This window comes from Budorcas taxicolor, chromosome 2 (assembly GCF_023091745.1).
Source record: "Budorcas taxicolor isolate Tak-1 chromosome 2, Takin1.1, whole genome shotgun sequence".
Taxonomy (NCBI): domain Eukaryota; kingdom Metazoa; phylum Chordata; class Mammalia; order Artiodactyla; family Bovidae; genus Budorcas; species Budorcas taxicolor.
This window is the reverse complement of record NC_068911.1, coordinates 57,940,564-57,957,822: the sequence shown is the minus strand read 5'-3', so window position 1 is coordinate 57,957,822 and position 17,259 is coordinate 57,940,564. Positions and strand designations below refer to the sequence as shown.

At 36.4% G+C, this 17,259-nt stretch overlaps 1 protein-coding gene across 1 annotated transcript in view; it reads right to left on the bottom strand.

The window, feature by feature from the left end:
• NCKAP1 (NCK associated protein 1) overlaps nucleotides 1–17,259 on the bottom strand; it is a 108,789-nt gene that overhangs the window by 13,845 nt on the left and 77,685 nt on the right. The window contains exons 21-24 of the mRNA XM_052655660.1: nucleotides 15,273–15,491; nucleotides 14,956–15,086; nucleotides 14,624–14,721; nucleotides 1,461–1,554 (exon numbers count right to left, since the gene is read on the bottom strand). Of these exons, the coding sequence (XP_052511620.1) occupies nucleotides 1,461–1,554; nucleotides 14,624–14,721; nucleotides 14,956–15,086; nucleotides 15,273–15,491 (542 nt within the window). The remainder of the gene's footprint in view (nucleotides 1–1,460; nucleotides 1,555–14,623; nucleotides 14,722–14,955; nucleotides 15,087–15,272; nucleotides 15,492–17,259) is intronic.

The window sequence follows — 17,259 nt, the reverse complement described above, 5'->3', positions numbered from 1 at the left end:
ACATTGACATGAATCCACCACGGGTGTACATGCGTATAAGTTTGTATTTTTAAAACCAAGATAAGCTACCTAAAGAAGTGATTCTTGAAGTCATTTTATAGTTTTATAAAATTTGATATAGCTGCAAAACATTTAAAAGAAAAATATCAAAGGGGAAGTACATAAACTCTATGCATGTCTTTAATTTACTTCAGGATTATCTTTTATTTGGGAAAATAAACTCTCTGGTTTTCTCAAATATAGAAAGTATTTTATTCAGGATTTCACTAAGTCTTTAAAGTTGGAAAGGTTTTTAAATAGAATCAATAGGAAGTGTGACTTTTAGTTTTTAATTATAACTCTGAGTTCAAGGACAAAAAGCAGATGAAATTAACTCAAGTGGATCTACAATAGTTGCCTGGATAAACATACTTTAATAAACACTTAAGATTCACTGTTCTTTCACAATATAGCTCACACAAAGAATCAGTATCAAGAAGATATGTAAAAAAAAATTTTAAGTTGGAGGCTCAGGTTTTCATGCAATGAATCCTAGGTTAGCAATACAAAGGAACAAGTTACTGATTCACTTAACAAAGAGAGGTGAATCTCAACAATATATACAAAAGAGTACACACTGTTTATACAACAGAACAGGTAAACTTAAATTTATCATTTCTATAGTGATAGAAATGAGATCAGTCATTGTCAAGGGGTATGAAACTGACTACAAGGAATCATGAGTTTTTTGAGGTGAAGAGACTGTTCCTCCATGGGCTTGCAAAGAGTTGGACATGACTGAGCGAATGAACTTACTGACTAACAAGACTGCTCTATATCTTGACTGTGGTAATGGTTATGTGGATGTATGGCTGTAGTGGTTTAGTCGCTAAGTCATGTCCAACTCTTGCAACTCTATGGACTGTAGTCTGCCAGGCTCCACTGTCCATGGGGATTCTCCAGGCAAGAATACTGGAGTGGGTTGCCAGTTCCTTCTCCAGGGGATCTTCTTGACCCAAGAATTGAACCCAGATCTCCTGCATTAGAGGCAGATTCTTTACCAACTGAGCTATGAGGGAAGCCCATGTGGATGTATACATCTGTCAAAAACCATCACACTGTTCACTAAAATGCACATTTTACTTATATAAGCTATACCTCAATAATGCTGATTTTTAGAAAGTTACAGACTCAAAAGTTAAATCTCCTTTGGTCTAAATTAATACAGATTAACTTATTTAATGGTTTCATGAGTTAACTGATAATGATATTGAATATTTAATGTGTGATACTAAGAGTATGGTAAGAAAAAAAATTATGAAACAGATAAGCCATTCACTTAAAAGATTCTTTCACTGCTAAAATGTTCTAGTGAAGAATGCTTTTCATAATTTACTACTTATATTTACATTTGAGCAAAAACTAATAAAGACTGAGTTTCAGGGTCTTCTTAATTCTTATAAAAAGCATGAGTTACCCACATGATAATCTTTTAAAGAGGGCAGCCATCTGGTCGGGTTTGTCAAAGCTGGTCCGCATTTGTGTTAGCACATCAACATTCTCCACCACAAGTTTCTAAAAAAAAAAGGAAAGATCCTAGGTCAGGCACAGACTTCCTTATGGTTGATGAGATAAGAACATGCTTGGCAATTACAACTGGCAAGTAGAAAAAATAACACAGAAAATCCAGATGGTCTATGCTATGTTTTTGTTATTTTCATTAAAAGAATCTTAAAATTAAATAAAATTAATGTTTTCCTTCGGCTTACAAATTCAAAAAGGGAGGAGTTCAGGAAAAAGCAATAAAGATAAGGAGTAGGATAAAGGATTATCTCATGCTTAGACACAGTACAGCACCTACAATAAAAAGCAGACAAGAAGTGGATATAGAAAGCAATAAATTCCAACCAAAACAAAAAGGAACTTGCTAAAGTTAAAGCTGGCTAAAGATAGCTTAAAGCTCATCACTGGATGATATACACGAAAACAGAGGAGAAAACCAGAGGGATATGGTACCACTTCATAAAAATTATAAACAGAGTAAAGTTTCCCAGCACTAAACAGAAATGTCAACATCTACCTCCTCTTCCAAGACCACTGAGAAAAGCGAAGAGAGGGAAGGGAGTGAAGGATAGCTAATTAAGAAAAGTACAACTCATTAAAGAATTCTTTTCTTAAAAGCAGTACTGGAAAAAGTCATTTCATTTACAAATTATAACTGAAACAAATATAATTAACTTTATTCTGGCAGAGATAATGGATATATTTGGAAAGCCTGGATATCTCAACTCAGCAGGTCTGGGTTTGGAGATGTTGCAAGCATACTGTTAAAATGCCACAGGAATTGTGTTAAAAACCAATGGCTGATGACAAGAGATTTAAGGGAAGCATAAAAAGACTAATGGAAAATTTATAAAAATTTTTCTTATACCAGTATGAATTTTATTTTACACTTTGGATTATTTTTGCTTTTACTCACATTCAGATGATCAGTTCCAGTCACAATTGTTTGCTAAATTCAACCTCTACAGTGTCTAATTACAGACACTGCCTGCTCTCTCTGAGGCCAATTCAATACTTGTCTCATCAGTCAATACACACTCAAATATATGCCCAACCTAGACAGTGTTCCTGCATCTTGAACATAATATCATGTATCAGCGAATCACAGACAGCATTTAAATGTACCATTATTTTATGTGCCATTAAGAAAAAAACTCTAATAATTAAACTGACACAATATTTCCTAATCATGTAAGACACATATAATTTCAGAACTACTAATAAAGGGTAATTTTGTTTCAGAATCAATAAAACAAAATAGTACATATTTAAATAGAAACGGTGATCATTTTTAAGTTCCTCTACTAGGCAATTTACAAACAATCCCATATACCCTGATCCAAATGAGGGAGGTGACAGTCCACAATTTCACAACTGAGAAAACTAAAGCTCAGAGAGGTTAGGTAACTTGCCCAAAGTTACAGATATTAAACAGTGGAATTTGAATTCAAGTATGTCTGATTTTAAAAGCCATGTTCTTAAACTCCCAAGAAATGATTGTTGATCTTCAGCGAGCATCATAATGATCTGGAGGACTTGCTGGGCTCCAACCCCACAGGTCCTAATTTAGCAGGTCTTAGGAAGAACCAAAAATTGTGCATTTTTAATTAAGATTCAAAGCAAGGCTGCCTCTGCTGATCTGGATACCATACTTTAAAAACAATCAGCCTAAAGTATTTAGTTGCACATTACTCTTGAAAAGTCAATGATGTCTCTTCTTGAAAGTATAGTTTATATAAATTTATTTTCTCCCTCAATTGTATCCTGAAACAGAGTTTTCTATATATTTAAAGCCATGATGAATGATTATCTCTGACAAATGACCCCAAAGCTGGAAAACTAGGAATTATAACTAAATGATCTAGAACAACCTGAGATTAATCAAGTGAAACAAATCAAGACTACTAAAAAAAAAATATTGGTTTTCTGTTCTAAAGTGTTGAATTCTTGGCACAATTCATATTTAAATTTCTTACTTCATTTGAAAAAAACACCTTCTAGGACTCTAAAGAACTACAGAAGAAATGATCTGTAAAATGTCAAAACAATTCTTCTAGCAGGACTGGAAGAAGAAATTGACTTAATGGGCACAACTCCAAACACCCCAAGAATTTTAGTAGGAATGCAGACTGGTTGTTTTCTTCTACAGAAAGTAATAAACATGTTTTATCATTAGTACACATGCATAGTGTTGACTATGTCTCTGACACGATTTATTCACAACCATTAAATATAAACGGGCTTCGCTGGTGGCTCAGCTGGTAAAGAATTTGCCTGCAAAGTGGGAGCCTGGGTTGGAAAGATCCCCTGGAGAAGGGAATGGCTACCCACTTTAGTATTTTAGCCTGGAGAATTCCTTGGGGTCACAAAGAGTCAGACATGACTGAGCGACTTCCACATTAAATATAAAGAAACTTATCCTTAAATTTATTTTATTGGCCCACAAACTTATTTTGAAACAAAAAGGTCCTCAGCTAAAACAGAAACTAAAACAGTCAATTAATGTAACCTTTAAGATAAAAAGAAGATGCAGCCACATAATATTTATGTCAGTTTAAATATAAAAAAACAGAAAATTAAAAGCTAAAAAGTTACAGAACTATCTTAAAAATATTATAATTCCCCCAAACAATGTATTCATTAATTTAAAAAATGATTAAAATGCTATATTGGCACCATTATGCTTTAACGTGCAGAGTGCGAGTTAACAATCTTTTCTGAGGAATATTTGATAGTATCAGAAAGTAATGTAAATATTCATACTCTGATTCACTAAACGAAATTTCTCCTATAGAAATGTTCAAACAAGTATGTAAACCTCATGAAATGCTGATTAAATGTAGAAAAATCTCTATATATGTCTAAACTATGCTTCTTCCAAAAATCCACTGAAGTGAGAAAGGCGTAACTCTACAATAACAAAGGAAACAAGACCTAATGAGACAGCCCAACAAATTTTTAGAAGATGAAAACTGGAGCAAAGACTAAGTAGAGGTGAGAAATTTGAGTAGTTAAGTTCTTTTAAGGGAGATACAATACAGAAGGCAAGTTAATGGAAGCCTTGGAACCTAGGCAGGGCTCAGAAATTGTAGGCAGTGGCATAAAAAGGAAGACTTGGATTTGATAACAAGAGGGTAATTATATGCCTGTCTGGGGCATCTTCCACATCCAACTTCTCACGTGATGCTGACAAGAGGATGCTACATTCAGGAACATCAGGTAAAAAAAGTGGAAGGCAAATTAAGCAGGACTGCTTTCCACTCCCACTTTGGGTAGGCTTTGTCTTGGGTTTTGATAATAGAGCTCCTTGCTCCACAAGACCACCAAGACTACAGGATCTTACAAACCTTACTTCTGAATTAGCAAATGTCTTCACATCAAAAGTGGCTTCCAGGGGCACTTCCCTGGTGGTGCAGTGATTAAGGATCCATGCTTCTACTGCAGGGGGCACAAGCTGGATCCCTAGTTGGGGAACTAAGATCTAGAAATAAACACCTCACTGTCTTTTTAGCTCTTCTTTAGAAGATGTCTATCTTCCTTCCTTTCTTCCTATCTCTCTATTTAGCTCCATTTTTCAAAAAAAGTTGTCCTTAAGGTAAGTTCAGTTCAGTTCAGTCGCTCAGTTGTGTCTAGCTCTTTGCGACCCCATGAATCGCAGCACGCCAGGGCCCCCTGTCCATCACCAACTCCCAGAGTTCACTCAAATTCATGTCCATCGAGTCCGTGATGCCATCCAGCCATCTCATCCTCTGTCGTCCCCTTTTCCTCCTGCCCCCAATCCCTCCCAGATCAGAATCTTTTCCAATGAGTCAACTCTTCTCATGAGGTGGCCAAAGTATTGGAGTTTCAGCTTTAGCATCATTCCTTCCAAAGAAATCCCAGGGCTGATCTCCTTCAGGATGGACTGGTTGGATCTCCTTGCAGTCCAAGGGACTCAAGAGTCTTCTCCAGCACCACAGTTCAAAAGCATCAATTCTTCAGCACTCAGCTTTCTTCATAGTCCAACTCTCATATCCATACATGACCACTGGAAAAACCACAGCCTTGACTAGACAGACCTTCGTTGGTAAAGTAATGTCTGCTTTTGAATATGCTATCTAGATTGGTCATAACTTTTCTTCCAAGGAGTAAGCGTCTTTTAATTTCATGGCTGCAGTCACCATCTGCAGTGATTTTGGAGCCCAAGAAAATAAAGTCTGACACTGTTTCCACTGGAAGTTTCCTTAAGGTAAGAACTGATCTAAATAATCTAGCCTACCCATACTGGAAGCAAAAATCTGTGTTATTTCTATTAATATAAATTTATAAACTAAGTATTCTAAGCAAAGTAATTTTACAGGACACTGAAAATGCAAAACAAAATTAGAATCAGCACTGATAAACAAGTACTAGGAGATTTATCTCAATAAAATACAACAGTGTAAAACAAACTGAACTTGTCTATATGAAACACCATTATATTATAACCATAACATTTCTTATGGAATAAAATAAAAGCATACACACTAAGTAGGCCTCAGTACACCGAGGCTGAGAAAACAAAGTTATGAATAATACCTCCAGTTCTTAATAATACACAAGTAGTTAAATTCACAGAAATCTGAATTACAACTTGGGATTGTTAAGAATGATCTCTGAGAAAACCACTGTAAAGCACTGTGCAATTCCAGATAACTAAATCCTTAGGACTAGCTTTGTTTTGCAGAAATCTAAATGATAATGGGCACAATGCTAGACATGTAAAGCTTTCATGTAAAGCTTTCAACCATAAGGTTGACCACAGTAAGAAGCCTTCTGGAAAATGCTTAACTAAATCATGATTTAGTGCTGAGAAGCAAAAAAACAAAAATATAAAGCTCCTAAACAGCAAAACATAACCATACGGTTTTTCTAAAAGTCTTACAACTGATAGAATATGCAAGGTTTTATGAAGGTAAACTGAAAACTCATGTCAAGTAAGGAAAATCACAAAGAAGATTACTAAAATCAAAAGTTTTAAAGAAAAAAAGTTTTAGTATTGTAAACCGTCTTCGTTTTGGGGTATATTACATTTAATGAGAAAGCCAAGTTAACTCACATCGATATATCTCTAAAGATAATAAATCTAAACTCTTACCTAAAAAGTTTCTTTTGACTAGCTTTTAAACTCAGGTTTAATACTATCAAATATCTGAAAAAGAACCCAGCCAAGAAATAACACTCAAGTCAGAAAACCCATAGTACTAAAAAAGAAGTCAACATTATTTATATTGTTATTACATCAACTTTAAATTTTAATACCTAAGAAAATTCAGTCACTCCAAGATATAAAAGAGAAACATGAAAACATCAGCTTTTACCATTTATTTTAAAGAATAAGAATATACTTGATAACATTAACAATTAAGGACATAGCTAAGGACAGTTAAGTTTATAAAAGGATTACTGAGACCATGAGAAAAATCTGAACTCAAAAAAGATCCAAAAATAATGAACAATAACATGTAAAATTATGAAAATAATAAAGGTCTAAAAAACAGTATAATACAAAATATAAGATGTGCAAAACCAAATAAACAAATGGGACCGAATTAAACTTACAAGCTTTGCAGAGCAAAGGAAACTATTAATAAACAAGATTAAAAGACAACCCTCAGAATGGGACGAAATGGGAGAAAAAACCCTGCAAATGAAACAACTGACAAAAGATTAATCTCCAAAATTCATAAGCAGCTCATACAGCTCAATATCAGAAAAACAAACAGTCCAATCAAAAAATGGGCAGAAGACCTTAACAGACTTTTCTCTAAGGAAGACATACAGATGGCCAATAAACCATCTATATGTCTTGTATATACTGAGATGAAAAAACACTCAACATTACTCATTATTAGAGAATACAAATCAAAACTACAATGAGGTATCACCTCACACCAGTCAGAATGGCCATCATCAAAAAATCTACAAATAATAAATGCTGGAGAGGATGTGGAGAAAAGGAAACCCTCCTACACTGTTGGTGGGAATGTTAAACTGATACAGCCATTATGTTCTCGAATGGTATGGAGATTCCTCAAAAAAAAAAAAAAAAAAAACAGGAATAAATCTACTATATGACCCAGCAATCCCACCACTGGGCATATACCCTGAGAAAATCACAATTCTAAAGACACATGTACTCCAATGTTCACTGCAGCACTATTTACACAATAGCCAGGACATGGAAGCAACCTAGATGTCCGTCAACAGATGAATAGATAATGAGGTAGTACACAGCTACAATGGAATATTACTCAGCCATAAAAAAGAATGCATCTGCGTCATATCCAGTGAGGCAGATGAACCTAGCATCTATTATAAAGAGTGAAGTAAGTCAGAAAGAGAAAAACAAATATGGTATATTAATGCACAAATAGGGAATCTAGAAAAGTGGTTTTGATGAACCTATTTGCAGGTAAGGAATGGAGACTCAGATGTAGAGAAGGGACTTGCAGATACAGTGAAAGAGAGAGTAGGATGAATGGAGAAAGTAGTGACATACAGACACTATCACGTACTAAACAGATAGTAGGTGAGAAGCTGCTAAGCACACAGGGAGCCCAGCCTGGAGCTTTGTGATGACCAGAAGATGGGATGGTGGGAGGAGAAGAAGGCTTAAAAGAGGGGGTGTATGTATAATTAAGGCTGATTTGTGTCACTGTTCAGCACAAACCAACACAACATTATAAAGCAATTTTCCTTCACATAAAAAATAAATTAAAAAAAAAAAGTCAATCTGTAAGGACAACATACATTTGTTATGGCTTCCCTGGTAGCTCAGCTGGTAAAGAATCTGCCTGGAATGCAGAAGACCCCAGTTTGATTCCTGGGTCAGGAAGATCCCCTGGAGAAGGGATCAGCTACCCACTCCAGTATTCCTGGGCTTTCCTGGTGGCTCAGATGGTCCCCTGCAAAGCAGGAGCCTGGGTTTGATCCTGGGTAGGGAAGATTCCCTGGAGAAGGGAACAGCTACCCACTCCAGTATTCTTGCCTAGAGAATCCCATGGACAGAGGAGCCTGGTGGCTACAGTCCATGGGATCGCAAAGAGTCAGACACCAATGAATGACTCTGACTTCACTTAACTTCATACATCTGTTAAAACCCACAAGATGCACAAACCAAGAAAGAACCCTAATGTAAATTAGGGACTTCAGGTGATAATAGTATGTCAATGTAGGTTCACTGATTATGACAATATGTACCCACTCTGATAGAGGATGTTGATAATGGGGCAGGTTATGCACATGTGAAACAGGGCATATATGGAAAATCTCTGCACCTTCTGCAGAGATTTTGCTGTGTTCAATTTTGCTGTGAACATAAAAGTGTTCTAAAAATGTCTATCTTAAAAAAAAGGTCCATCTAGTCAAAGCTATGGTTTTTCCAGGAGTCATGTATGGAAGTGAGAGTTGGACCATAAAGAAGGCTGAGCACCAAAGAACTGATACTTTCGAACTATGGTGCTGGAGAAGACTCTTGAGAGTCCCGTGGACTGCAAGGAGATCAGATCAGTCAATCCTAAAGGAAATCGCCCTGAAAATATACACTGGAAGGACTGATGCTGAAGCTGAAACTCCAAACTTTGGCCACCTGATATGAAGAGTTGACTCACTGGAAAAGACCCTGATGCTGGGAAAGACTGAAGACGGGAGAAAGGGACGACAGAGGATGAGATGTTGAGATGGCATCACTGACCCAATGGACATGAGTTTGCGTAAACTCTCGGAGATAGTGAAGGACAGCGAAGCCTGGCGTGCTGCAGTTCATGGGGTCGCAAGGAGACAGACACAACTTAGTGACTGCACAACCACCTTGTTAAAAAAAACAGATGTGGAAGCCATGGTTCAAGTTAGTGTAGGAAAACAAATGAGGGGAGTGAAGGGGAGGGGGAAGGAAGGAGGAGGAAGAAGGGTTAAGAGAAAAGAAAAAAAAAGGTATCTGATTCCAAGTTGAAAACAGCATGGTATAGCTACATAAATGCTGATGCTACCTTAAATTGTATTATATAGTAAGTACAGTGTCCAGGATAAGTAACTGCACTCTCACTAATCAGATCTCTAGTTGAAGTTGAAGTTTACTCTCAGTTCTGGGCACTATTTTCTATAAGCAACACCAACAAGAGAATTTGTGACAGAGGAGAGTGAGACTATGTATGAATACATTTCACCTATGGAAGAGAAAGGCAATATATTAAAAACTGCTTTAAACATGTGAAGGATCATTTTATTACAGGCAGTCTCTACCTCTTGAGGTAACAGTAAGGGCCAATCAAAAATTACTATTTAGATATGAAAGTGAAAGTGAAGTCGCTCAGTCTTGTCCAACTCTTTGCAACCCCATAGACTGTAGCTTGCCAGGTTCCTCCATCCATGGGATTTTCCAGGAAAGAGTACTGGAGTGGGTTGACATTTCCTTCTCCAGGGAATCTTCCCGATCCAGGGACTGAATCCAGGTCTCCCTCAATGTAGGCAGACGCTTTACCATCTGAGCCACCAGGGAAGTTTAGATATACACATAAGTAGAAATATACAGTAATTGATGAGATTGCCTCTTTTTCAAGATCAACTCATCCACCTAGGAAAATGTATGTTTCTGCATTAGCTAAGGGTAGGTTCAGTTCAGTTCAGTCACTCAGTTGTGTCCGACTCTTTGCAACCCCATGAATCGCAGCACGCCAGGCCTCCCTGTCCATCACCAACTCCCAGAGTTCACTCAAATTCACGTCCATCGAGTCGGTGATGCCATCCAGCCATCTCATCCTCTGTCGTCCCCTTTTCCTCCTGCTCCCAACCGCCCCCAGCATCAGCGTCTTTCCAATGAGTCAGCTCTTCACACGAGGTAGCCAAAGTACTAGAGTTTCAGCTTTAGCATCTTTCCTTCCAAAGAACACCCAGGACTGATCTCCTTTAGAATGGACTGGTTGGATCTCCCTGCAGCCCAAGGGACTGCAGCCTCAAGAGTCTTCTCCAACACCACAGTTCAAAAGCATCAATTCTTCGGTGCTCAGCTTTCTTCACAGTCCAACTCTCACATCCATACATGACCACTGGAAAAACCATAGCCTTCATGAGATGGACCTTTGCTGGCAAAGTAATGTCTCTGCTTTTGAATATGCTATCTAGGTGGGTCATAACTTTTCTTCCAAGGAGTAAGCGTCTTTTAATTTCATGGCTGCAGTCATCATCTGCAGTGATTTTGGAGCCTAGAAAAATAAAGTCTGACACTGTTTCCACTGTTTCCCCATCTATTTCCCATGAAGTGATGGGACCAGATGCCATGATCTTCGTTTTCTGAATGCTGACCTTTAAGCCAACTTTTTCACTCTCATCTTTCACTTTCATCAAGAGGCTTTTGAGTTCCTCTTCACTTTCTGCCATAAAGGTGGTGTCATCTGCATATCTGAGGTTATTGATATTTCTCCCGGCAGTCTTGATTCCAGCTTGTGCTTCTTCCAGCCCAGCGTTTCTCATGATGTACTCTGCATAGAAGTTAAATAAGCAGGGTGACGACAGACAGCCTTGACGTACTCCTTTTCTGATTTGGAACCAGTCTGTTGGTCCATGTCCAGTTCTAACTATTGCTTCCTGACCTGCATATAGGTTTCTCAAGAGGCAGGTCAGGTGGTCTGGGATTTCCATCTCTTTCAGAATTTTCCACAGTTTATTGTGATCCACACAGTCAAAGGCTTTGGCATAGTCAATAAAGCAGAAATAGATGTTTTTCTGGAACTCTTCCTTTTTTGATCCAGCGGATGTTGGCAATTTGATCTCTGGTTCCTCTGCCTTTTCTAAAACCAGCTTGAACATCTGGAAGTTCACGGTTCATGCATTGCTGAAGCCTGGCTTGGAGAATTTTGAGCATTACTTTACCAGCATGTGAGATGAGTGCAATTGTGCGGTAGTTTGAGCATTCTTTGGCATTGCCTTTCTTTGGGATTGGAATGAAAACTGACCTTTTGCAGTCCTGTGGCCACTGCTGAGTTTTCCAAATTTGCTGACATATTGAGTGCAGCACTTTCACAGCATCATCTTTTAGGATTTGAAATAGCTCAACTGGAATTCCATCACCTCCACTAGCTTTGTTCTTAGTGATGCTTTCTAAGGCCCACTTGACTTCACATTCCAGGATGTCTGGCTCTAGATGAGTGATCACACCATTGTGATTATCTGGGTCGTGAAGATCTTTTTTGTACTGTTCTTCTGTGTATTCTTGCCACCTCTTAATATCTTCTGCTTCTGTTAGGTCCATACCATTTCTGTCCTTTATCGAGCCCATCTTTGCATGAAATGTTCCCTTGGTAGCTCTAATTTTCTTGTAGAGATTTCTAGTCTTTCCCATTCTGTTATTTTCTTCTATTTCTTTGCATTGATCGCTGAAGAAGGCTTTCTTATCTCTTCTTGCTATTCTTTGGAACTCTGCATTCAGATGCTTCCATCTTTCCTTTTCTCCTTTGCTTTTCACTTTTCTTCTTTTCACAGGTATTTGTAAGGTCTCCTCAGACAGCCATTTCGCTTTTTTGCATTTCTTCTCCATGGGGATGGTCTTGATCCTTATCTCCTGTACAATGTCACTAACCTATGTCCATAGTTCATCAGGCACTCTATCTATCAGATCTAGTCCCTTAAATCTAGTTTTCACTTCCACTGTTTAATCATAAGGGTAGTTTAGGTGACTGCTAACATCTCTTTCATGTTTTGAGACAGTGGAGCACAGTACTAGAAAGCTCTGGAGTCAGGGTGACTGTATATATAGATTCAAATTTACTTAGTTATATATTAAGCATGTCAGCCTGGACAATTTACTTAATCTTTCTTGGTTTTACTTTTCTAATGTGTAAAATAGGGACAATACCAGTTTTAAGGATTTAAAGGAGTTAATAAACTACATGTAAAGAGCTTAGAAACATCCTAGAATAAAGTAAAAAGTCAGGAAAGCTATGTTTTAATTTTTGAACCCAACAAATATTTACCAAGCACCTCTATCTGCTGGATATCAATTTAGCACCAAGGTTTTAAGAGAGTTTATAATTAAGTTTTTTTTCTAGTGAAAGGGACATAAGATGTGTGACATGAAAGGTTACAAATAACACAAATAAAGCTGGATAAAAAGAATATAAAGTAATGGTTGCTATTTTTAAGTGTGGTCAAGAAAGGATATTCTGATAACTGAAAAATATATGAATGTTACAAGAAAACAAACTAAGACAGTATCTCAGTGAACAGTACTTTGAGATGACACAACAGCAAGTAGGCTAGCTGGGATGGAAGAGTAAAAAATGTGAGAAAAAATGGAAGGCCAGATCCTCTTGGCACCTTACAATACTGTTAAGGACATCAGATGCCTTCAACTCTCACAGATATGTACAGGCCAATTTTTATTATCACATCATAATGCTTAACCTGCCACATTAAATGGCAGAGAAGCAATAAAAACACTAACAGTTCTAGAAGTGTCTGAAACAAACAACAGTTAGCAAAAGCTAAATAACCGGACCATAATTCTTCAATGATCTCATACTGAGAGGAACACAAGAAAGTACACTGGGATGATAAATTTGCTTCCAGAGAACAGGAGGATAGAAAAAGATCATGAATTTACAGAGGAATTAGTCTAATAAGTCTATACTGTTTGTAAAGCAAGCAAAGCACCAAAACTAGAATTGCAATGTTTGTGTATTTAAAACTGTGTAAGATATAATATCTGTGCATTTAAAATCCACATTATAAAGTAACTAAAGGCTGATTTCTAACCAAGAATTGCAGATCTTTCTTTCAAAGAAGAAGTGAGAGGATAATGACATGATGAATACTAAAATATTTACTGAGTTCCTATTGTATGCCAGGGACTATGCTGAGTACCTAAGCAGCTAAAACATATCACCTAAAGTGATTCTTAATCCCAAGTCAAAGCTCTGAAGTGACACGACCAAAATCCATGATAGCCTGACTTGAAAAATTGAGTTCTTAACCACTGGGTAATACTGCCTCTCCTTTTAGTTACACTGAGTCTTGCTCTCTACTCACTCAGCAGAATTTTAATCTTGCAGGAATTGACTTCATCTATTTGCTCAATTTTCAGTAAATGAGATTACCACATTTAGACTTCTCAGGTGCTACACCTGAAATGCAAGCTACTTATTAATGCTATATACCATATTCTTAAGTAATTTAAAACAGAAGGCACAAGTAACCACCAAAAAACTTTCACAAAGAAAATGCCGTATTTTTAAAGGTGTCTTTCCTATTTTGTTTGTAAATTTAAAAATTTTGGTGGCACAAATTTAAATTCTTTCAAAAACTAGATAGCGGTTATATACAGACTCATTCAGTATAAATCACTTTAGCCCTGAGATCTTTTTACAAGGCTTCTAGAGTTACTTAAAACGTTGCTTCAGCTCTTTCACATCTTTATTAACATGATAAGCACTTTTTCTTCCAGTTTAAAAGGCACAAGATAATTTAAAAGACTGCCTAATAATAATAATAATAAAAACAAACAAACAGTGGGATGTGGTAGGGAAGTTCAAGAGGGAGGGGACAAAGGTATACCTATGGATGATTCCTGTTGATGTGTGGCAGAAACCAACACAATATTATAAAGCAATTATCCTCCAATCAAAAATAAATAAGTTTTTTAAAAGAAAAAAAAAACAATAAACCTAACAATGTTTATATTGGAATCTGTGGAAACTAATACATTCAAACTACAAATTTAAACAGATGACTGGCTGGAACTTTGAACACGGTCACTGGAAGAAAGGCATCATGATACAACAGAATGAAGATGACTAAAAGTCAAGAAATCTGAGTTTTAGTCTCCTTTAGCTAGTCAATTCACCTCTCTAGGCTTTCTGCTTTATCATTTGTAAAACAGAAGCAAATGAAGATGCTACTGAAAGAACTTGCTAGCTCTATAATTTTGTATAATTTATAAATTTCATATAAATTCAAATAATTTCATTTCATGACAACTTCATGTCAGGTTAAAATAATTAACACTCTAGGCTTGTTTGTTCACATTTTTGAAATATTTTAAAGCTCAAATCAATAAAAACTGTATTACCTTAAGTTCAGCAACTTGTGATGAAATATGCCACATAAGGCTTTCACTTAGGAACTTCATACCATATGGGCCAAGCAGCTCTGATAATGACCTCATTTCTGAAAGGAAATCGAATTGATTTTATACTTTGACAAAAAAAATTTTAAGAAGCAAATTATTAATTGAAAACTCTAAGAAAAGTTTCTAGAATAAGAAAGAACATAAAGGCCTAGGTAAGTCTAAAATTAATATTTGATTATCCATACAATTGAATGAAAACAGTCATAATGGAATCAAAACCCAAAAGAATCAAGGTTTCTTCATTCTCTAAAATATGCCAGAGTATTATTCACCTGATATGTCAGAATATTCCTCTGCATTAAATGTTAATTCATTTTCCGTAGGTAAGTTCACAAAAGCTTTCATTGCAGGGAAATAAGCTATATGACCATTGCTGACTTGTCTTAACAAAGTTTCCAAATACCTAAGGAGAAGAGTAAATTTGCAACTGGAGAATTTAATTAAAAATTTATTAAGGTACACATTCCTGCATATAATTTTAAAGTTGACCAATAACATAAACAAGCATTAATCCATTTAAAAAACTTTTTTAAGTCGTTCATTACAAAGAAACTTTTTATCATTCCAAATTTCTAAATATGTTTCTTACCAATTTGTGTACAGACTCGTAATGGTTGGTTCTCCATGACTGTCTAAATGTTGTGTTTGTTGAAGAAGAACATTATTAAATACTCTTGTAATATCAATTTGCACATAGTTTTCTATTGACTGGAGTACAGTCATGTATGCTCTTACACTTGTTAGAAGCTCTGATGGTTTTGCAATTTCCTGTGTGGCTTGATTATACATAGTCATTCCAACAATTGACCTGGAGCGAGGATGGTAGAAAAAATTAAAAAGCTCTGATTTCTGTATTTCGGTAAATAGGCCATTCAATCTACAATTCATGAAATTACTACTACTATCATTATCTTCCAAAGCAACAACTTTACAAAAGAATATACTTAGTAGATATACAGGAATGAAATGGGGGTGCAAGTGATTAAAAAAATACTAAGGGCGTAAGCAATAAAAATGATTTAAGAATAAAGAGGGTTTTAAAAATTCCTTTAACATGATATATTGTCTCCAAGTAAATGGACTATTCAAGTCTACAGCTTGAATTGCTTTAGCACTGTTTTTAGTTTTTAGGCCTTATATGTATTACCTACAGTCTTCATATTTAATAACCCTGCTATGCAGTTATCACCATCATTTCATAGAGGAAAGAACAAACCTGAGGTGCAGAACTCAAGTAAACTGATCAAGGTCACTTTGAAGTGCGTGCATGTGTGTGTGCCAAGTCGCTTCAGTTGTGTTTGCCTCTTTGCAACCCTACGGACAGTAGCCTGCCAGGCTCCTCTGTCCATGGGATTCTCCAGGCAAGAATACTGGAGTGGGTAGCCATTCCCTTCTTCAAGGAATCTTCCTGACCCAGGGATCAAACCCACATCTCTTGTGCCTCCTACACTGCAGGCAGATTCTTTACCTGCTGAGCCACCGGGGAAAACCTAAAATTCCCTAATCATTAGATTTATAAAGATCTTAGACTTGTATCTGTGAGGATAAATTCATAAAGACAACAGACAAATTCCATCACTAGTAACACTCCCAGAAGAACAACTCAAGATGAAAACTGCTGTCCTTGTACACAGCCAGTAAGTCTTTACGACTGTGTGCCAGTGATCAGCAAAAATCAATCAACTAATATTCACAAGCTATTTGTTCTGGCATAAAAATATTTCCCAGGTAAACAAGTATACAGCCTTGCCTTGAACCTGATCACTAAGTAGACGTTCGATAAAAAGAACATCTGCTTCTCTGTGGATTAATGGACCAGATTGTTCACAGAAAGATGTAAACAGAAAGCTGTAAACAGAGAGCTGTAAACTGAACCCTACCTTCCACACAACACTGTACCAATCCACCGAGCTGACAGTGATAAGTATCAGAAGGTGTAAATGTCCTATAGTCTAAATACTGAAGCAGTTTTGGTTTCACTGTCAGGATACCTTCCTTACTAAAGAAGAGCAACACCTGACTTTGCTCAATACCAGACTCTTTGCAACTGATGACTTGACACTCAATTTACTGCCTATTTACATATTCTATTTTCTTCTATAGTTGTTGTAGCTCTAAATTTTATACAGTTTTATTATTACTCATATTTCTTAACACAATATTACACATAAGGCACAAATATTTGTTAGTGACCATAACCCTTAGCCAAACCTTTTAAAAATCCTTTGGCAAAATTTCTTTCATAAGGCCTTTAAGAAAAATGTATTGAATCAATCAATATTTTCTTTAATAAATAAATGTGTAACTTTAGAAAAAGGCTGAAGCAACATTTACAAAATTTGACTTGTTACATAAAATATCAAGAAATATAACTTATAAAACTAATTAGAATTGAGTGCCTCACAGGTCTAGAATTCTATTGGCATAACAGCATATTTTGGAGTTCACAAGACTTTCGTGTTCATCCAACCCTGAGGTTTTCACACATTCGACTGTGACCTGCTATAAGGTATGTATCTAACATCACCAACTCAGTACACACAAACATATACCTAACTAAAAAGCTCCATGAAACA